The sequence below is a fragment of the Caenorhabditis remanei genome, chromosome II (genome assembly GCF_010183535.1).
Source record: "Caenorhabditis remanei strain PX506 chromosome II, whole genome shotgun sequence".
NCBI classification, from domain to species: Eukaryota; Metazoa; Nematoda; class Chromadorea; order Rhabditida; family Rhabditidae; genus Caenorhabditis; species Caenorhabditis remanei.
The window spans coordinates 247,752-269,239 of record NC_071329.1 but is presented as its reverse complement, the minus strand read 5'-3'; the positions used below and the strand labels follow the sequence as shown (position 1 = coordinate 269,239).

At 40.3% G+C, this 21,488-nt stretch overlaps 5 protein-coding genes across 5 annotated transcripts; 3 read left to right on the top strand and 2 right to left on the bottom strand.

Annotated features, from left to right (window-relative positions):
- Positions 1 to 2,447: 2,447 nt before the first annotated feature.
- GCK72_003666 (uncharacterized protein) lies at positions 2,448 to 4,161 on the top strand (the record flags this gene model as incomplete). The annotated part of the gene is made up of 4 exons (XM_003094338.2): positions 2,448 to 2,595; positions 3,555 to 3,762; positions 3,815 to 3,913; positions 3,963 to 4,161. 4 exons carry the CDS (start codon positions 2,448 to 2,450, stop codon positions 4,159 to 4,161), a joined length of 654 nt encoding a protein of 217 aa, XP_003094386.2.
- Positions 4,162 to 4,817: 656 nt separating this feature from the next.
- GCK72_003665 (uncharacterized protein) lies at positions 4,818 to 9,450 on the bottom strand (the record flags this gene model as incomplete). The annotated part of the gene is made up of 6 exons (XM_003094340.2): positions 4,818 to 5,027; positions 5,132 to 5,200; positions 6,049 to 6,603; positions 7,102 to 7,669; positions 8,146 to 8,822; positions 9,328 to 9,450. 6 exons carry the CDS (start codon positions 9,448 to 9,450, stop codon positions 4,818 to 4,820), a joined length of 2,202 nt encoding a protein of 733 aa, XP_003094388.2.
- A 5,699-nt stretch (positions 9,451 to 15,149) lies between these two features.
- Positions 15,150 to 17,464, top strand: GCK72_003664 (uncharacterized protein; the record flags this gene model as incomplete). The annotated part of the gene is made up of 4 exons (XM_003094329.2): positions 15,150 to 15,287; positions 15,365 to 15,468; positions 16,085 to 16,581; positions 17,133 to 17,464. 4 exons carry the CDS (start codon positions 15,150 to 15,152, stop codon positions 17,462 to 17,464), a joined length of 1,071 nt encoding a protein of 356 aa, XP_003094377.2.
- Positions 17,465 to 17,801: 337 nt separating this feature from the next.
- GCK72_003663 (uncharacterized protein) lies at positions 17,802 to 20,900 on the top strand (the record flags this gene model as incomplete). The annotated part of the gene is made up of 4 exons (XM_003094354.2): positions 17,802 to 17,941; positions 18,457 to 18,889; positions 20,327 to 20,471; positions 20,518 to 20,900. The coding sequence occupies 4 exons, from the start codon at positions 17,802 to 17,804 to the stop codon at positions 20,898 to 20,900; spliced, it is 1,101 nt and encodes a 366-aa protein (XP_003094402.2).
- Positions 20,901 to 21,035: 135 nt separating this feature from the next.
- GCK72_003662 (uncharacterized protein) lies at positions 21,036 to 21,488 on the bottom strand (the record flags this gene model as incomplete). The annotated part of the gene is made up of 3 exons (XM_003094341.2): positions 21,036 to 21,182; positions 21,239 to 21,331; positions 21,381 to 21,488. The coding sequence occupies 3 exons, from the start codon at positions 21,486 to 21,488 to the stop codon at positions 21,036 to 21,038; spliced, it is 348 nt and encodes a 115-aa protein (XP_003094389.1).

Below are 21,488 nucleotides of genomic sequence, written 5' to 3'. Positions count from 1 at the left end.
GGAGCTTATGACATTGCTCCTAAATGCATTCACCCGTGGTTGGAAGAGGGCATGTCGCCGTGTGGGGAGAGAAACTAACTAAACAGGGTGGCCGCTGCCTCGTCCAGCTTGCATGTTTGGTGTGAGAGTGCGCAGGAGCAGGAGACGTTGAGCAACAGCGCCCTTTTCTGTTTCATAAAGCTAAAGAAGCACGCACTAAGCGTGAGATGTTATAGAAACAGAGAAGTGCGCGGACTCTCGCAGAAATAGGCTCTCTCACAGCTTCAATCATGGGTGCCTTGGTCGGAGAAGCTGGATTAGTGACGTAAATTGTGTCACCCTTCACCTGGCATGGAGAAACCAGATTCTTTTTAATGAGAGAGGCAGACAATCAGTGAGGGGTGTCGCCGTGCATGTTCACGTCTCCGAGATCTCCCGAAATGTATTCTCGAAAAAAAGTTAGACTATCAGAGCACCATGGTTGAGCGATTTCTGATGCATCAGTCACGGAGCCAGTGGAGCCGTGCCAGCCTCCTCTTGACACCGGATTAGAGAAACCAGAGTTTGATAATAGACGCAGAGATTCATCGAAATAAGACAATGATAGAAGGCGTAGGGAGAATTGAAATGAAAAACTAAATGGAATATCTAGGGTTGCACTTGGAAAATTTAAAACTATCGACGATGTCGCAATGGTATAAGACCAACATAGGGCGTGACCAAGAAACAAAGCGGTCAATAATTGGACTGTGTAATCGGTGTAGCAGCTGTTAGTAATCCCACCGCTTCTCATCTTTGCTCGAATTAGTCGGTAAGCGTCAAGAGATATTGCGTGGGAGGTAGACTGGTTGAGCAGTAGATTACAACACAATGGTGTGTAATTAGAGCTTGAGATGACGATCAAGATAAGGGGAACATGAAACGGTCGGGTATAGAGAGTCTTTGGCGAAAGGAAGGGACGGTATATGTGTGGTCATCAAGCAGGGGAGAGTTGATATTTCAGACACGAGACTCCCATTTTTGAAATACGAACTAGCGATATACAGTATCGCTCAGGAGGTTATTAACCTTGGCTGTTTTTAGTGGAAAATGACCAAGTTTGATAGTGTATTTCGGTGTCACCTGATTGTTCGATAAACTCAAGTTTTCACGGACTGAACACAGAAAAAATAGAACACCATTTTTGTAGTTGCCCGTTTTTCTGTAGGGACACTATCGTGTAAGTTACAGGTTGTCAAAGTAATTTCTTCCTACCGACTAAATCTTTTCTTATTGACAACCTGTACCTTTCAAGATAATGTCTCTACAAAAAAACGGTCAACTACAAAAATTATGAGCTAGTTGTGCTCTGTCCGACCCATACAAAATAAAATTCGTCGGACACTCAGGTGACACCGAAATACACTATCAAACATATTTTTTTCCACTAAAAAACCCATAGTTGAAATCCTTTTGAGCGGTACTGTAGAGCAATAAATACCTTTATTGTCAAATCGTTTCTTTAAAAACCGGTCAATTTTGACATCTTCGATGCCACCGGCTGAGGGGACGACTGGTCATTTATATTCAAGATGGTCCAGTGTTCTGTTTACGTTTAAAATAACACAGCAGTGCGAGGCGTAAGGCGATCCACCGCACAACGGTTGGCACGGTGTCAAAAAAGACTTCGCAAAGATTTTAAAGTTTATTAGCCGAATCTTTTACATAAACCGTGGCGCGCACGCAACGCGATTCGGAAAAAATTCAAATCTGTTTGTCTGTGGCACGGCTGTGAAATAACCTACTTTCAGAGTCTGTCATGGTGTCACTGATTTCCGGACGAAGTGATATAGATCCCCAGTTTTGTAGTTTTTTTCTGTGCGGTTACTAGTTTGAGAGTTACACTTTGTCAATGTAAACAAAAATTACAAAATTCCACATTGATATCAGCCAATACAAGCCAGTTTCAGGTTTTTTACTTTTTGTTTTAATTCCTGACCCAATTTTCAAAAACCTTTTTACTCAATTCATCCTTTCTATTTACCATTCCAATTGCATAGTAATTAATTTCCTCTCCTGTCTAAACCAATCCCCTAATCCCAAAAAAGTGATTAATTACCATATCGTTTACATACCTAGCACCTGCTCATCACTTCTCTTGTTTGACTTGCAAACATTCAGAAAGCCAGGTGTCAATTATACTCATTAACTTTTTCCCCTCCTAACCAAATTTCAGATTCTTTCACCTGAAAAAATCGTTGTCCTCCTTTCCCGCACTTTCACCAAATATGTGTAGTCGGAAGCTCTTAAAAGGAGCGGGGATGTGCAAAATATGTGATTTTCCATGCCGGAGCAAATAAATATCATGCGCGGGATCCTTTCTCCCATCTATATTCTATTTACTCAGCTTACATGGTTACTGTCTATACTGGCTCCGCCTACTTTGGACTGTTTAGCGTGTTAGGGTCATTTCTAGAGTAACGCTAGTCATGACTTCCTCTAATTTTTTATCAATGTTCCCTGTTACTTATACATTCGAAAACGGAGTCTATTCTACTATTATCAATCAGAATCCGAATGTTCAGAATGGAGGAGGAGGATTGAATAATTTGGAGAATGATGTGCAGAAGTTGATGGGTGAGTTAATGTTATAAGTAATTTGCAAGACTAAGTTTGACTTTGAATGTCGCGAAATTGAAATTTCGGGATTTTCGGGAGTGTTTTACATTGTCACCTAGGATTTTGTGATTGATAATGAATTAGTGCGGCGTGCACCAAGAAAATTACAATAGTAATAAAACTTGTTTTATTTTAAAGCTGAGTTTTCGTTGAATTTGAATATGAGATACAGAAACGGCCATAAAGAAGAAAAAAAACTTTAGATTGAAAATTGTCAACTTTGAGCATGTGTCACAGCCTGTCTGATTATTTTTCAATTTCAAGTTTAGCTGGAGTGTACAGATCACAAACAGAGCTTTATTTTTCTAGTTGACAACTTTTTTGTACGGACACGTACATCCTCCTCTTTTAGCACTGAAAATGGGCAATGTTTGCTAGGAATAACTTTGACGATCGATAACTCACTAGTGTGTATCCGTATGTCCAATTTATTCGTAATACGTGTAAATTAACGTTGAAAAAGCACAGTAGCAACGCTTTCTGATAAAAAGTGTTCCGTAAAAGTTTAATCACACCTGTTTATCTGTCAAAAATGAAAGTGATACAATCTTTTTCTGAAAACCTTTTTTTACTACGAAACACTGACAGTATGCTTTTAAAACTTTTATTTACACGTATTATGCAAAAATTTTTTAAAAATTGGGCTTTAAAATTGATTTTAAGTTACTTGGAAAATGCACTTTTCGCACTTGACACTTTTTAAAATGCTTATATGTATGTCGGTTCAGTGAAGCGTTCTTCAAAATTGGATGATATATTCGGAATCAGCGTGTTGAGTACTTACTTAATAGAATATAAGCCAATTAGAAAGACCGATACGTCTAGAAGATTCCCTGGTGAGGAGTCTCATGTCCGAACTCCAAAACATGTATTAACTATTCTTCCTCAAAACTTCTAATTCTTCTCCTCCCTTCCAGTGCCTCTAATTGAACCCCAACTTCATCTTCAACAACCTTCATCTCTAATTCAACCACAACTTCAAATCCAACATCAACACCAACTCCCAAGCTCCTCCATTTCTCAAACCAATTCTTCAAATTCCACCAAAAAATATGTGAACCCATTTGCCCCTGAAGCTACAGTACCTCTACCAATCGAGTTGGAAGATCAATTCGGACCGTATAGGTAACAGCTGGGGTGTCGTCGGCGCTCTTTAATTTTTTTTCGTTTTTTTCAGTTCATCTGTCTGGAAACGAAACGAGCGGGAGAGGTGTCGTGTCAAAAATGTAAATGATGGATACGAGAGACTTCGGAAACATTTGCCGATTCATTTCGAGTGAGTTTGGACATGACAGACACACAGACAGACATTTTCTTTTTTTCAGTGAAAAACGAATCTCAAAAGTGGACACTCTTCGTCTGGCGATTCGTTACATTCGTCATCTGGATAACCTGCTGAAAAATCATTTGCATCAGTACAATTGTAAATGTTTCAATGGATTTCAGGAGGAGTCCGAGGGCAATATTTCAATCGATATATCCACGTTTAGCTTCAACTCGGCTCATAATAATAATATGATGTGAAAAGGATTTTGTTTTTGAAATAAAATATAAATTATAACAATTGCAGGGTTCGGGTCCCGCCACGAAAACAATAGTTCCCCAACGTTTAGTTATTAAAAATTCATATCTAAACCATATTTTCAATTTAATAAAATATATTATGTCGCAGACATACTCACACAAGGTAGGAGGACAAAAAGCTGAATTAGGAAATTATCAAAACTTTTTAAGGGGAGGAAATGCCCAAAAAATAGAGCAATCAGGGGAGGGAGCACACACGGGCTGGGCGGAGCCAAGAGGTGAAAGACAAAATGGGGGCGGGGCGATGATAAATCGAACAGATTACATGATGATAGCAAAATTCACAGGATTGAATAAAGAGGGCGAATTTGCGGCAGCGACGAGAGGGAATATTCTAGAAATAACACTAAAGGGGGCTGACATTTACAGATTTTATATATTGACAAGGATTCCAGAAAATGGGGCGGGGACTAGATGGTATTATGAAAGTGAAATTGCAGAATAACATATTAAAAAGGCGACAGCGGCGGAACGGAACAATTCGAATATCCTAATAATTGTAAAATGAAAACCCAGTTTTTGGCAATTTTTGACCAGATAATAATGAGAAAAAAGTCAATGAGAAGCTAAAGAGAATTGAGGGAAGACATCTGATTCTACCGAATCGTAGAATGCAAATTCAACTTGGATCTTGTGATCGTCGGCGGGTTTCCCTTATTGAAGACGTGCCAGAATCGAAGAGTCTCATCACCGGCGCCTGTCACTATCGATTCGCCGTCGGGTGACATCGCCAGATAGAGAACACGATACTGATGACCGACGAGTTTGGTGACGGGTTGAAGGCTCGGGTATTTCCAGATGATGACCTGAAGCTGGGCGGGTATTGGGAAGGGAAATGTAGTTTTTGCGTGAATGCGGCACGGTTTTTATGGAAACTGTGCGGCGCGGAGGGATCAAAGTATAAACTTACGTGATTATATGAATATCCATGAGTTGATACGAGTTCACTGCTATGCTTTGACCATGCCACGTTGCAGACCTGCAGAATTGGATTTTTGCGGGAAATTTGGTGATGAGATTCAGATTTTTCCTAATTTTGAATTTCGGACTGAATTTTTCGACATGAAAACTGTATCGAGCAGTTCAAAATTCATGAAACTACTTATTTTTTGCAGAATTTCGACATTTTCTGATATAAAATAATAATATTTTTCTAGTTTTTAAATATAAAACTTCCAATTTTCGGCATTCTCGAATAAAAATTCCAGATGTTTCCTTATTTTTCGTCTCAAAGAAGGACTGAATTCTATTTTTTTTAATTGAAGATTGTGATACTTCAGTCAATTAAAAAAAAACTTTTATTCAATGCTAAAAATAGCTCAATTCCCGTTCTCCTGACTCCAATGGAGCCTAGATGGAAGAGTTTTCTATGCGGCCGTGTAGTCCTCGCGGACAAGATTCTTGTTCAATTCCGTTTCCTTACGTTTTCCGATAAATGTTCGTAGTTTTTCCATTTTTTTCGAGCATTTCTTGGAAAAACTGAGGAAACGAGAAATTGAGTTTGAAATCTTGTTCGAGAGGACTACACGGCCGCTCGGAAAAACTCTTCCACTAAAGCTCATTTAGAGTAAGGAGAACGGGAATTATAGCGATTTTAACACAATCGTCAATAATAAAAGTTTCTTAGAATTGTCTGAAGTACCGGAATCTGCAAAATGAAAATATAGAATTCTGTGCTTATTTAAAATCGAAAAAATCCCGTTTTTCAGCACAAACTTTGCTCCAATCCCTCCAGAGACTAAGCTTTCTACTATTTTGAATCACTTTTACTTAAAATCGAGAAAATCACGATTTTTAGCACCAAAATTGCAGAAAACCTTCTCTCACCTGTGATCCAGTATCAACACATTGCATCGGTTGAGCCGTCAGCGTGTTCCAGAACCTCAAACACCTATCGGCAGTACCTCCACCGGACACTAATAATCCATGATGATGTGGTGACCAAGCCAATGCTTTAACCGCCGCATTATGCTGATTATACGTTTGAATCGGTTCGGGTCTCCGCAAATTCCACACCAACAACTGATTATCGTTTCCACCGGAGGCGAGCAATTGCTTATCCGGTGACCATTTCAATCCACAAACTTCTTGCCGGTGATTCGTCAGCTTCCTGCCCGTATCATGATCATCACATCGAATATCCCTATGAATAATCGTTCGATCCCTCGATCCTGAGCATATCGTATCCGCATTCCACGCCAGACATCCGATTCGTGACGTGTGTCCAGCCAGATCACGCACTTTTTTCTGTGTCGTTACATCCCAAATTTGAGTGATTCCACGATTCGTGCCGACGGCTAACAGGTCTCCTTTGTCACACCATTGGACGGATGTCACTTGATCTTGTTCGTTTGTGACGGATAGATCACACAGTTTGATCACCTGCAAGTTCTTCTAATCGGATTAGTGAAATTCTGGAGAAGGAGTGGGCGGTTTTGTTACAGATTTTTGGGAAAAAATTCAAAAAATTGGCCTAAAATCCGTTTTTGGTTCTCAAACGCGTCACAGGAGCACCAAACCCCCAAAATACCCGTTTAGTGTCGACTTTCGCGCCAAAGGTACGCCAGACAGCGCACTTCCGACTCCGAATTTGGAATTTTGTTATCATAAACGAGCCGGAGACGGCCCAGCTAAGGATTTTTAGCACCTGAGGCGCGCCAAACTTCAAATTAATGTTTTTCTCGAAAACGCGACAAAGGTGGGCCAGAAATGAGAAAAATCTATCAAAAAAGGCGCCACAGGAGCACCAGACCCCAAAAATGTCCGTTTAGACGACTTTCGCGTCAAAGGTACGCCGAATGTGGCCCAGAAATGAGAAAAATCTATCAAAAAAGGCGTTAAAATCTCAAAATCTCAACATTATTCTCGAAAAACTCTCACCTGGCTCGTCGTGGCACTCCACAGATAGACACAAGCGGACAATCCAACGGATAACTGATTTTGAGACGACCAATCCACTAAATTCAGATAGAAATCGTCTTGAAGTTCGGGCGCGTCCAACACTTTATACGGATTCTTCGGCACTTTTCGAATCGGTTTCCTCGGTGTCCGTAGTAGCCGCTGGGAGTCCACTCCGAACGGTCCACCGAATGGTGACGTCGTCTGAACCGGGGCGGTGACTCCATACTTTACAGGCGTCGTTTTGGCGCTGTAAGCGAAGAGCGCACGGGCGGGCGATTGTTTTGGAGCGACCGGGGAGAGGGGGAGGGAGAGTGATTTGGTGGGAGTTTCAGCAGTTCCAGGCGCGGAGGCACATATAGATGCTGCTGGGGAGAGGGGTATCTCGATGGCTGAATCACCGCCGGCTCGCAACCGTGGTTCCATCATTTGGGCCATTGTTGGGGAGTGTGCACCGTGCACATTGCTGTGATGACCGTGGGCGTGATTGGTGTGGTTCGGGTTGTTGCTGGTATTCGGATTGGGATGATTGTGAGAGCTGCTACTGATTCTGAAGAGAAAATTTTGAGGCTTTAAGAGTGAAATTGTCGTTTATGTGTCCAGATGTCCCCATTTTTGGAATCGAATCAGTTTGTCCAGATGTCCGATAGCTCCAAGAATCAAAAATTGAATTTCTAAATGCGCAGAAAATGGGATATTTTTCTTGAAAGACCGTTCCAAAACATCGATTTTTTAGTGCAGCTTCGTTTGAGTACATAAAAACTGTATCGTTTAGGGACTGTGCCGTTTAAGAACTCCTCTAAAAAACAATGAGAAACTGCGTTTATAAGTAACAACTTTAGCGTTTGCAGTTTCTCAGTGCTTTTTAAAGGAGAATCGACGTTTTGTAACGATCTTTGAAGAAGAATATCCCCTCTTCTGTCAATTTTAGATGCCTGGAGTTATCGGACACCTGGAAGAACTTATATGCATTCGGAAGGACTTTTTTTGGATACTATGACTGTTCCAGAATGTACTCTCTCTCACCTCGTCACGTCATTAACCCCTTCACTCGACATCACCGGGAACACACTATCCACACTTCCACCGTATGCATTCCGTTCCAACTGTGGAATGTGTCCACGTGGCGTACTGCCTTCAGGTACCGGATTCGGGTAGGCCGAAACTACGGGTGCCAGAGAAAACGAGGCAATCGTCTCTTCAGATGTTTGCACTTGTGACTTCACATCATCGATTCGATCCTTCAACATCTCATTCCGAAGCAACGCTCTCAACACGGCTTCTCCATTCCTCGAATCGTCTAGACACGACGACATCGCAGTGGGTGACGTGTTTCCAGACGATGACTGCACTCCTTGATAGTATTCTTGATATGCGGGCGATGCGGCGGTTGTGTGAATGTGCTGCTGAATGGCAGTTGTTATAGATGACACTGACGAGGAGCTCCCACTTCCCAACGCCGATAGGGAACTTGTGGACGCGTGGGACGACGATGCGGAGGAGGAGAGTATCGAGGTATTCGGAATTCCGTTGATATGACGAGTACACGAAGAGCCCATTGGTTTCTTGAAGTTGCCCTCCTCCTCGGCGTTGATTGAGTTGAAACGGGCGTTCCAATCGAAGTTCGACTGGCGGAGGGGCATGAAACGATCTCCATATGGGTTGGCGCCTTTCGTTGGGGTTACTCGTGGAGATGTGTGCGCCTGGAAATTGGAGGAATTGGGATTTTGAATTTGAGGGTGGTGTAAGCACGCTCTATCGAACCAGAAGCCATTTTTATCAAACTTGTCATCCGTGGCGAAACGTGCCAACACGGACTGAAGCGAAAATCGCTTAAAATCACTCTGAAACGCGAAAAAGATATTAAATCACACTTGTCATCCGGGCCGGCTCGTAACTCGCGTCAAAATGAATATTATGAGCTGAAAAATATACCAAAATGTAGATCTCAGTGAGATCTATCTTTGTGACCTACTGGTCGGATCGCTAGTCATTAACGTACCGCGGGCCGGCTTGAATGGCTTTTTTTTTGGGTATTTCCGCTTTTTGGCACTTCATCCCTTGGTATACTTTTTTGCTCATAAAACTCAGTTTTAAGCGAGTTACGCGCCGATTCGGTTGATAAGTACGATATATCCTACCTTTTTTCGCGTTTTCATAGTGAATTTAAGCGATTTTTGATCACTTTTTCACTTTTTCACAACTTACCGATGAATTCGTCGACATCGACTTGACAGGCGAATTGTGGGGTCCCAACGTCCGCCTGACCGGCATCGGTGATTGGAAGGGGACGGGAAAAGTGGTGTTCGGCGGCGGCACTTGCTCGTCCATTATTCCAGGGAGTTATGTACTTTGTATATATATATGTATGTATATAAAGTTTTGAGGTGTGGAGATTACACAGGTGCACACAAGCCTGCAAGAATAGAGAAACGTTTTGAATGGCGTTGTAATTGGAGGGCAAGAGAAAATTATGAAGGGGAAGGAGAGAAATTGAGTAAATGTGCTCGAAAACTGAGCCGGTTCGTAAATCACTTCAAAATCAAAAACTGTATCAAAAATTCACAATTTTCAGTCACTAACCGATCCATATGGACACAATCAGATGAACTCTACCTATAAAGGTAAGAGGAAGGAGGAGGACAAATAGAGGCCATGTCAGGTCAACCTCCTTCTTTATGAAAGGAGACACATATAACCACCGCCTAAGGTATAAGAGGGGTAGAGGTCACTACCTATTACAATATGATTGGGAGGGGTTGGGGGTTATCATCAATCTTGCAATATGTCTTGTCTTGTCTCGTTAACAAAAATTAATGACCACAAGATTTATGGTTTTCTTTCTTATTAGGTTGTTCGCTACAAGTCGGAGCTTCGCACTAAAAATCTTTTTTTTCGGTTTTCAGACGTCGCAATGGATGAAAAAAGTCCCATCCATCAGACTTGTAGAAAATTAAATTCTCTATCTTGTGAGCTAGAAAACGTGAATTTTGGTCAGAAATTGACTTTTTTGATACAGAAAAAGTTTTTCAATTCTAAAAATTTTATTGAACATCTGTTTTTCTGTATCAAAAAAGTCAATTTCTGACCAAAATTCACGTTTTCTGGCTCATATGATAGAGAATTGAATTTTCTACAATACAGATGGATGGGACCTTTTTTCATCCGTTGTGACGTCTGACATCAATCAGATTCAGAAGCGGTCAAGTAACAGTAAGATACTAGGACCCTCCATGGGTTCAACCAGGTCTTACTGTATCTTTCCAACTCAATTTCCACATGGGAAAAACTATTCCATTGGCCTTCAACATACGAAAAAACAGCAAAACCGTCACTATGAGAATAGTGAATAGAAGCCTATCTCTCCCGACGTAAAAGAAAAAGAAGAAACGAAGATGGCTAATTGCTGATATAGATAGAAGAGAGGAGAGAGTAGATCAATATCTATCCATGAATGGGCGGTCACCACCGCAAATCAATTTGAAAAGTCTTCATCAGACAAGGTCTCGAGCTAGCAAAAGCTACGAATGGGTGAAAATGAACGATGAATAGAGTGTGCTGATAAGGAAAGACGCAGACTATGTTTGGAGTATATTGAACTGCATTATAAGCAAATAGAAACAGAAACGAAGTAAAGTGGAATAGTTGATAAGAAGAATGATTTCAATATACACAATGGAAAGGACACTTTTCCATTGTTCGAAAACTTTTTCAAAAAATCGCAACATTTTAATGTGTTGTCGACTCTAAAAGTACACTACAAACTATACAAAACTGCTGAAAAAAAATCCAACATACAAAAACTAACAAAAACATACATACCGCCCATGTTTTATTATGTTTGTATTCAAAACATTGGCAAACATCATAACAACAACCAACAAAAAAAGCAATATGGCGCATCACCATAGTGAATGCCCATTTCCCATCAAAATCGACTTTCGACGAAATTATGGGGAGAGAAAAGATTGGAAAAACTCCTCGACGAACATGTGAGAGAGAACCGGTTGTGTGTGTCAGTGAGGGGCGAAAGTTTAGTTTTAGCCAGCCAAAAAAAAACGAACTAAAGAATGAAAGTTTTGCAATTACTGTAAAAGATGGATGTGTTCATTTGGCACGGTGAGGCCAGGACTACCTATGCAGACGCGCTCTGTTCCTAACGGGGTTACAGCTTATGTTCACCGACGGTATGCACTAAGTTCAAAAGTTTACCGCTACGACAAGTTGTAACCCGTTAGCAACAGAGGGCGTCTGCATAGGTAGTTCTGGCCTCATCGTGATTTGGAAGATTAAATGTCCAAATTCTGCTGAGTTTCGCCATATTTCAGTCTCAAATTCTCAAAGCTCACATCGTCTAAACCTATACTTAGAGATCGCTTTCACACGAGCAACACGTGATTATAGACGAAGAAAGGCTGAACAATTTTGGACACTGCCTAGAATCTTCTGTAAAATGTCAGGGTCCAATACGACTATATAACATGGCGCAAGAGAACAAGGGAACATGAAAACAACTGGAAGCGTGCGATAGAGAAAGAGAGAGAGAGTGAAATGACTCAGAGAAACGACGGATAGGTCACACGGACTCCCTCCCAAAACTTATGCCATGGGCTTATGTTTTCTGGAACATGTGAGTATAGAGGAGAGTGAGGGTGGGAGGGAAATCTTGAAAAGCTTGATGACGTGTGGAGGGAAGGAAATTGAGTAATAGACGAGGAGAACGAGCTATTTAGAGGATTTTCAGAAATTTTCAGCCAATACCTTAGATTTGCTCGATTTGAAGCTTCTGAATGGCTTTCAAACAATTTAGTCTTGGAAAATTGGATTTTGAGCTTTAATATGGAAAACTTAATTCGGTTATCAAAAAAACCCGAGTAAAACTGATCAAATTTGCTAAAATTGCATAGAAAACTGAAAATATGTTAATTTCAGCCAATAACTCGAAGCAAAATGAATAAAAATGCGACAGCATGGATGAAAAAAAGCTAAAACTAGTTATCTCGCAATTCTGCAACAGAAAACAGTCATATTTCGGCTATAACTTGATGACATATTTACTAAATGAAATTTAATGTGAATTAACTGTAAAGTGGTGTAAATTGGTGGACTGAATGTAAAATAACTAAATCTCTACGAAATACACACATAGAAAATGACAATGAAATTTCGGAACTTAAAACTGTCTTTTTTTGGACTGAAACTTAATAAACCGACACAAATGAGCTAAAGTACGGAAAATATCATTGAAACTAATTGGAACTCAACAGAATACACCAAAAAATAGTAAATTTCATCAAAATAGACAAGCCGATTAAACAAAAGGAAAAAGACAAACTAACAGTTCAAAGAAATGAAATTGACTCTATTAAACTGCTAAGCTAACAAATTCCCTACAAAAAAGCTAAAAACGTTCCCAATTCTATAAAACAGTAGCTACCACCCATACCAACCAACTACCCTCGGAGACGCAGACATTCCGTGAAAGCAGTAGCAGCTGCAGTGGGAAACTCCTTTTCTCAACTCTACGCCTCTTTGAATTACTATATCTCTGGTCGGGATACCGGATAGATAGAATGACAAATGAAGAGAGCGCCGAGGCGGCGATGAGAACACCATGAGTGAGAGGGGAGGTCTCTCTCTCTCTTTCTTTCTCTGTGTATTATATATTGATTGAAAGGAAAGAAGGGAATAGAAAGTGTTGGGAGAGAGAGAAAAGGGGGAAATGGAAGAAGAGGGTAGAGAGTGTCTCTCCTCTTCGTTCAAACCATCTCTCTAAACCATTTCCTCACAACCATCCACCCCGTGTCACGCACCACCAACCATTTGGTGTCTCTCGGAGGGAAAGAGGGTGACCCGGTCAACTGGGTGCACACCCTTACACCCTCGAGATAGACGGGGAGGAAGACAAATATGAATCATGTACGTATGTCATGGTGATGATGATGAGGTGCTTCAGGTGGGTGAGGCATTCTCAATAAAACGGAACTTTTTGCAAGTACGGTTGAATTCTGCAGTTGCAGAATTGATCGAAACGGGCCAAACGGCCGGAACGGGACGTAACTCGCTTCAAACTCAATATTATGAGATGAAAGATATACCAAAATGTAGATCTCAGCGACTTCTATGTCGTGACCTGCTACGAGCCGGATGGCGAATTAACGACTAATCATCCGGCCCGTGATGTCACAGGCATAGAACTCGGGGAGATCTATATTTTGGTATGTTTTTCAGCTCATAAGATTGAGTTTTAAGCGAGTTACGCTTTCCACAGTTTTTAGTTTCGAAATTGGCTTTTTAGTCAATTTTTTGGCCTTGAAAATAGCATTTTCAGTCGGAAAACTGCATTTTTCGCCAATTTTGACTAAAATGCCATTTCTTTTGCCATGTTTAACTAATATGCTATTTTCGACCGCGTTGAGTTCGAGGACAACAGTGGTTTCGATTCAGAGCTTCTAGAAGTATTGTCAAAGTGGAATACATCAATAATTCCGGAAAAACCTAGTTTCCACCATTTTTTGCGGAATAACGCTTAAAATGATCCAAAATCTTGATTTTCTCTAAAACTTTTCGGAGAACAACTAGATTTCCATTGAAACCACTGAAGTTTTAGGTGGAATTCGGCGGTTTTAGGAAATTTTCCAAACTATCTAGCTACTACCTATACTTCTACTAAAACAAACACACTCCTTAAACCATCCGGACAAACGGGTGGAAGTGGTGTGAGGTCACACCACACACACCAGCCAGCAGAAAGAGAAGAGCTTTGATTACACTAAAAAGAATAGGGAGGAAGAGGGGGAAGGAAGACAGTCTCTATGTGTGTACAGTGGTGACCGTCAGTACCAGGTCAATTGGGGGTCCCCTTTTTAATAACACCTTTTTGATGGCGGTGGCGGTGGGTGGACGGTTGGAAGAGGAGAGAAATGGTGGGAATTTGAAATTCCGAAAAGTTAATAGCTCGGCACAGTTCTTACAACAGCGCTCTACCGAAATTGAAGAAAAGTCTGTGCGAAATTGAGAGACTCAGAGAAAAAGGAGACATTTTTCAAGGGCATTTCGGTGGAGCGCAGTTGTAAGAACTGTGCTGAGCTAATACAGAATGAAAAGTTCTGTTTGTCCGGATTTCCGCAATTAAAGCAATTTTAACATGAAAAAATCAAAAACTGAGTGGTTATATCGTTATTATGTTCTTACTATCATTCGCATTGAGAAAAATTGAGAAAAATAATTTGATAAGGATTTTCGACTTTCAGCTGTCAAAACTGTCAAAAATTTGGCGGAAAAATGGAAATAATTATGACGAAACTGCCATTTATAGGTTATCAGTGATTTTCTATAACAAAAAAGTAATATAAAAGTTGGGAAATTTTGGCGGTGACGAGAGTTGGGAGACCGAGACGAATTGAGTGTTTGAGGAGACAACGGGCGCTTCACGTGACTATCCCCGACCCGCTTTTTGTCGTCTCCCGGAGGAGGAATATCGATTTTTCTCGTCGGAGGGAATTTCGAAAAATAATTAATTTTCCATTTTTTGAGGATTTGGAGGTTTTGAAATAAGGTTTTTGAGTGAAAAATAGAAATTTCGGTGGCAAAAATGTATTGAAATCGATTGAAATCGAAAAATCCATCGAAAAATAAAAATGTGAAGGAAAACCAGAGAAGTCGAATAAAAAAAATAATAAATTGAAATTTAACTTATTTGAAATTAGCGGTATTTTAACTGTATTCGTTTCGAAACCAATTTTATCAATTTCGGGCATGCGCCTTTAAATTACGGTATTTTCCACATAAATTATTAAATTTTTCCTTTTTTTCCATGAATTCCCTGCCGATTTTTGTGTATTTTCTATCATTACTACACCCAAAAATGCCAGAAATCTCAATTTTCCTTATTCGGACTTCAAAAAAACAATAGCTGCGTCATAATTTTAATCCCTCTTAGCCGACCAAGTTTTGAACATAATTCAACTAATTTTTCAGGGATAAATAGACCAAATGTCGACTATTTGAACTGTCGGTCGTCATATGCAATGTTTCCGTCTAGAATATTCGAAAAATGGTGGTTGAGAGCATTCATTGCGCTCGTCGTCTTTTTCGTCTGGCAGATTTGTTACGCAATTAATCGGGTGCAAGGATTGGAGGAGGAGAAGACGATTTTGCAAGCGACAGTGAGTGAAATTATTGAATTTTTTGAAAAATTCACAGAAAATTGATCTAGAAAAAATTATTTTGTATTTTCTTGCAGATCGAAGTGCTAAAACGAAAAAGCGACGGTTTGCGGACAGAAATACACGAAAAAGAGCGTGCTTTGACACGATTGGATGGACGGATTGAGGAAATTGATACGCAGTGAGTTTCAAACGATTGAAAATCAATTTTTCAGCTGAAAAATCGTGTTTTTGAGCTGAATATTGTCTTTTTGCCTCGAAAATCATGTGTTTTCGACTTTTTCCAACTTTTTTTGCCCAAAAAGTCCACTTTTTGAGCTGAAAAATTGTGTTTTTGAGCGGAAAATGGACTTTTTGGCTCGATAATCAAGTTTTTTCGACATTTTTTGCCCAAAAATCTATTTTCAGCTGAAAATCGACTTTTTCTAACTTTTTCCACACAAAAATCCATTTTCTCTGCAAAAAATTGTTTTTGACTTAAAACCAAGTTTTTGGATCGAAAATTGCGTTTTTTTCAACTTTTCAGCTGAAAAATCGAATCGCCGCACTCTTTTCCTTGTTTTTTGGTATTTTTAGACTTTTTCCTCCAGGTGGCAGACTTCTATTATAATTATGTATATAGGCTAATTAGAGTTGGTATTAGTATTTATTTTATTTACTTAGAAAGAATTTTCGAGATTTTTGGAATTTTTAATGCGTTTTTGTGTGAAAATTGCCGTTTTTCCAGGGATTTGAGTGGAATCACGAAAAACCTCTAAATCTCATCTGAATTCTGAAATTTGAATCTGAATTTTCAGAATCCGTGACCACATCTCCCTTCTGCCACGTGTCAACCGTACAACTCCATTCATTTATTTCATCACTCCAACTCATTTCCGTGCCGCCCAAAAAGCCGATCTCACTCGTCTCTCCTACACTCTCTCACACGTCCCAAATCTTCATTGGATCGTCGTCGAGGATTCAGATGAGCTGACGCCATCAGTCGCCGAGATTCTGAAACGGTCACGTCTTCCCTATACTCATCTGAATGCACGGACTCCGCCCACTCAGAAAATGAAGTATTCCGATCCGAATTGGACGCTGCCACGTGGTGTTGATCAGAGGAATTCTGCGTTGCTATGGATAAGAAATCAGTTGGCGGGTGTCAAAAATGGAGTTGTTTATTTTGGAGACGATGATAATACTTATGATCTGAAGGTGTTTGAAGAAATGAGAAAAGTAGAGAAAGCGGGTGTTTGGCCTGTTGGAATTGTTGGTGGAATGTTTGTGGAGACACCAATTTTGGCAGAGAATGGTGAGTGATTCGAGAAAAAAAGTTATTTTTCCCAATCAAACTAGCAAAAAATTCACATATTTTAATTGGTTTTTGCTCTTTTCCGAATATTTTTTAGTTTAATCGATAACAACCGCTTTTAAAGTTGGATTTTTGAGCTAAAAATTGGATTTTGTCATTTTTAAAGTCAAAAAACGAATCAATTGGAGGAAAATCTGATTTTTCAGAGCAAATCAATTTAGAGCTCAAATTTTTCAGTTTTTTTCTCAGAAACCGGATTTTCAGAAATTTTCTCAACGGAAAATCAATTTTTTGATGGAAAAAATAGGATCACTGAATAACATGCATTAAGAAGCAAAACTTGGATAAAAAATGCATTTTTTTTTAAATAGAAAAACAGATTTTTGGTGAGAATTCGGGCAGGAAAAACGATTTTTGGGTTAAAAACAATACAAAAATCGGGTTTTTTGGTGAAAAATGCTTTTTTTTCAAGACAAAAATTTGATTTTTCACAATTTCAGAGGACTTATCGCGGTTTTTCAAAATTTTACTTAATTTTCCTCATTTTCCAGGCACAATAATCGACTTCAACGCAGTCTGGAAACGCGAACGTCCCTTTCCAATCGATATGGCCGCATTCGCAGTGAATATCACTCTAATTCTCTCCAATCCCAACGCTCTTTTCTCATTCGACGTGCCACGTGGATACCAAGAGTCCACATTCCTCGATAACGTCGGAATCCATCGATATAATATGGAACCGTTGGCTGAAAAGTGCACAAAAGTGTACGTTTGGCACACGAGAACGGAGAAATCGAAACTATCGAAAGAGATGATTGAGAAGCTGACGAAGAAGCGAGGATTCAACGAGTTGGAAGCACACGCGCTTGGTGTCAAGATTTAGAGACTGAAAATCTGAAAATTTTAAGCTAACATTTGTTTATTTTCTATTAATTTATGCACTTTCCTTTTCCATTTTTTTGCTCAATTTTGCCAATTTTCTATTGCATTTTGTTATTTCCTGTTATTATTCATGTTTATGCGGGTTTTCCACTGTTCAAATTGCATTTTTTAATAATTATTGGTGCTAATTTATGAATTTCACACTATTTTTGGTGATTTTTACCGATTTTCTTGCAGTTTTTACACTGTTTAATATATCTTTATATAATTTAGATCTGAAAATCTGGAATTTTCAAGGATTTTCATGGATTTTCACCCCCAAACCCCAATTTTTGCAGATGGGAGAGCGAAAAGGACAGAATTTCTACTATCCACCGGATTTCAACTACAAGACACACAAATCACTCAATGGATATCATGGAACACACGCGTTGCGTGAGAGAGCCAAGAAAATTGATCAGGGAATTTTGGTGATTCGGTAAGAGACATCTGGAATCTGAATATTATGAAAACTACACCTTTTCGGTCGATTTTAGACAGAAAAAAGGATTTTTTGTGCAAAACTTGTTTCGATTTTCGTGATTTGGAAGCGTTTTTGACCGAAAAACCGAAAAATGCGGGAATACGTCTGAAAATGTGCTGAAAACAACGATTTTAGGACAATTTATGATATTTCGGCTGAAAATCTGGATTTGCGGATATCAGGCCTCACCGATGAACCTTTTTAGTCGATTTTTCGCAAAAAAAATGGAAAATGTGACAGTTTCAGTCATTTTTAGAGTATTTTCGGTTTTTTGCGCCTTTCTGTGTGTCTGGATGTCCGGGTGTGCCCTGATCTATATAAAATTCGTCAGAAATCGCATTTTACGTTTTTTCGAGGAGTTTTTGAGTTTAAAATCGTCAATTTCGGCTTATTTTGGGTAAAAATTGTCCAAATCATCGGGAAATCTTGATACACAGACGGATTCTCTGAAATTTTTTTCTCAATTTCAGATTCGAAATGCCATTCAACATCTGGTGTCTGGGATGTCATAACCACGTGGGAATGGGTGTTCGTTATAACGCGGAGAAGAAGAAATGCGGAATGTATTACACAACTCCACTCTACGAATTCCGAATGAAATGTCACCTTTGCGACAACTATTACGTGATTCGAACGGATCCGAAGAATTTCGATTACGAGTTGGTCGAGGGATGCTCTCGACAAGAGCTCCGCTTCGATCCAACCGATATTCAACAAGTTGGAGCGGTTGATAGAGGATTTGCGCAGAAGTTGGCGGCGGATGCCATGTTTAAGAAGGAGCATGAAGCGGAGGATAAAGAGAAAGCGGCTGGGGAGGAGGGGAGAGTGGATAAACTGGAATGGATTCAGGAGAGAATGAGAGACGACTTCTCAGCGAATTCTTATTTAAGAGCACAGTTTCGGGTGGGTTTCTGGATAATTTGGAGCAAAGAAAGGGAGCAGACATCGGGATAAATGAATGTCCAAACTGAAAATGAAAAACAACCAACAGTACTTAAATCCAGCGGTGTCTAATACGTCTGGGTCCAAAATCGGCTGATTTTGGCTCAAAATTTACGGAAAAACACGAAAATCGATCGTTTTCTGCCGAGTTTGAATGTTTCTTTGAACACTTTTTGCTACCGTCTTCAAAAAACGCGATTCCGCAAGGTGACTACCCAGACATTCGGACAATTCGGGAATACATCTGAAAATGTGCTGAAAAGAACGAGTTTAGGAAATTTTATGATATTTTGGCTGAAAATCTGGATTTGCGGACATCTGGACGCTCTTAGTCATTTTCGCAAAAAATGGAAAATGTGACTGTTTCAGTCATTTTAAGAGTATTTTCGGTTTATGCGTCTATCTGTGTGTCTGGATGTCCGGATATACAAAATTCGTCAGAAATCGCATTGCACGTGTTTTCCAGGAGTTTTAGAGTTTAAAATCGTCAATTTCGGGTAAAAATTGTCCAAATATTGCATTTCGTGCCTGTCTGTCTGTCGTTGACGGCTGAATGTCCTAGAAACCTTCAAACTCGACAGAAAAAAACGGTCGATTTTCGTGTTTTTTGAGCCAAAATCAGCCAATTTTTGACCCAGACCAGAGTTGAGCGGAATGCGATTTTCGAAATGGCGGAAGGCGGAAGGCGGAAAGCGGAATGAACATTTTTTGGGCGGAAAGCGGAAGACGGAAGGCGGAATTGAAAAAATATCGGCGGAAAGCGGAGAGCGGAAGGCGGAAGCGAAAATTGTTTGGCGGAAGGCGGAAGGCGGAAAGCGGAATGGAAAAAAATGCCAAAAGGCGGAAGGCGGAACACAATGTCGCTTTCAAAAATACGATTTTGGCCTTATTTTGTAGTAAAAAAACACTGAAATGGTTAAATTTGAGTTAAATTTTGTTTTTTGATAAACATTGATAGCTTTGCTGCAAAAAACTACAAATATATCAGTAAATTGGAATAGGTGATCAAATTTTTCAAGCTGAGGAAAAAATCTTTAAACAGCGGAAGGCGGAAGGCGGAAAGCGGAAATAGGAACATTTTTGGCGGAAAGCGGAAAGCGGAAGGCGGAATAAAATATTTTTCGGCGGAGAGCGGAAAGCGGAAGGCGGAAAGAAAAAAGTGGCGGAAAGCGGAAGGCGGAAGGCGGAATTCCGCTCAACTCTGACCCAGACGTATTAGACACCGCTGGCTTTAAGTAATGTTGATTTCTTTCATTTTTCAGTTTGATTCTGTCAATATCTGTCTCTTCATTCATTTGCCCCGATGTCTCATCTCTGCTCAGAAAGCTATTTTCCCGCTTTAAGACTCCAATTTTTCGTAATAACGTGCAAATGTAAAAAGAAAATCAAGTTTTCCAGAACGAAAAGAAATCGCTCAACGAGACGCGCGCTCGTGATGCGAATCTCCGTGAGAAGTTATCAATCGGAACGACAAGTCTACTTCCGGAGATAGAAGAGGATCGGCGGATGGCTTCGATGCTGACGAGATATAAAGATGCGAAATGTGCGTTTTCAGTCCGATTCATACCTGGAACATCTCCATTTTTCAGCTCACGACGACTTCCTAGAGACGTCACGAGACCGTATCGAGTCAAAACGAATATTCGGACGGCCCGAAGCCCCAGACACCCCATCCACGTCATCTGGATCATCTGGAGGACCGACGCCTTCTGAACGTCTAAAAGCAACAATGAAGGCGGAACGAGACAAACGAATCAACGCGACGTTCTCTGCGGGGTCTTCTGGAGTCAACTTTTTGGGAATAAAACGGAAATCGACGACATCGCTAGGGATTCAGAAGAAAAAAGCGGCGCCGACGACGACGGATGGAGCGGATACGAAGAATTCTGTGAAACCTGAAGCCCCGCCTCCTTCTACTAACCCAATTTCACTCATTGCTCAAGAATACGGCGATTCTTCGGATTCTGAATAATTCATCTGTAATCTGTCTGTAATTGTGCCTCCTTTTTCCATATACTAAAAAATCATTTTTCATATCATGATCGATCGCTCTGAACAAATGTATTAGGTCATTTTGTGTGTTCCGTTATTGATTGTCGGTCTCTCCCTATTCGGCAGCCGACAACTTGATGATGGTCTCTCCGGACAACTCGCCAGGGGGAACACCGTTGGCGAACAACGCCTTCGGATCGGCGTTCTCATCGTTGACTTGGCAGTATTGGATGATCAGCTTGTCGGCTTGCGGTTTTCCGGGCTGAAAATTGAGAAATTTTTAGCTTGGAGCACAGCGGAGCACAAGCATTTTCATACCTTTCTAGTGATCACCAACTCCTTGACATCGCAAACTTTAAGAATGCCATAGATGAGGTTGACACTGTAGTTGGAGTTGTTCGAAGATTTGACCTACAAATGGTCTGCCTCACGGTCGGCACATAGGCGGTTCTAGGCTTACCTTATAAGCCAAATGACGATCAGTATGATTGATCATCTTATGCTTCGACGTGCCACCATTAGCTTGAATCGGACAGACTGGGGGATCCAAAGAGATTTCGACGCCCAT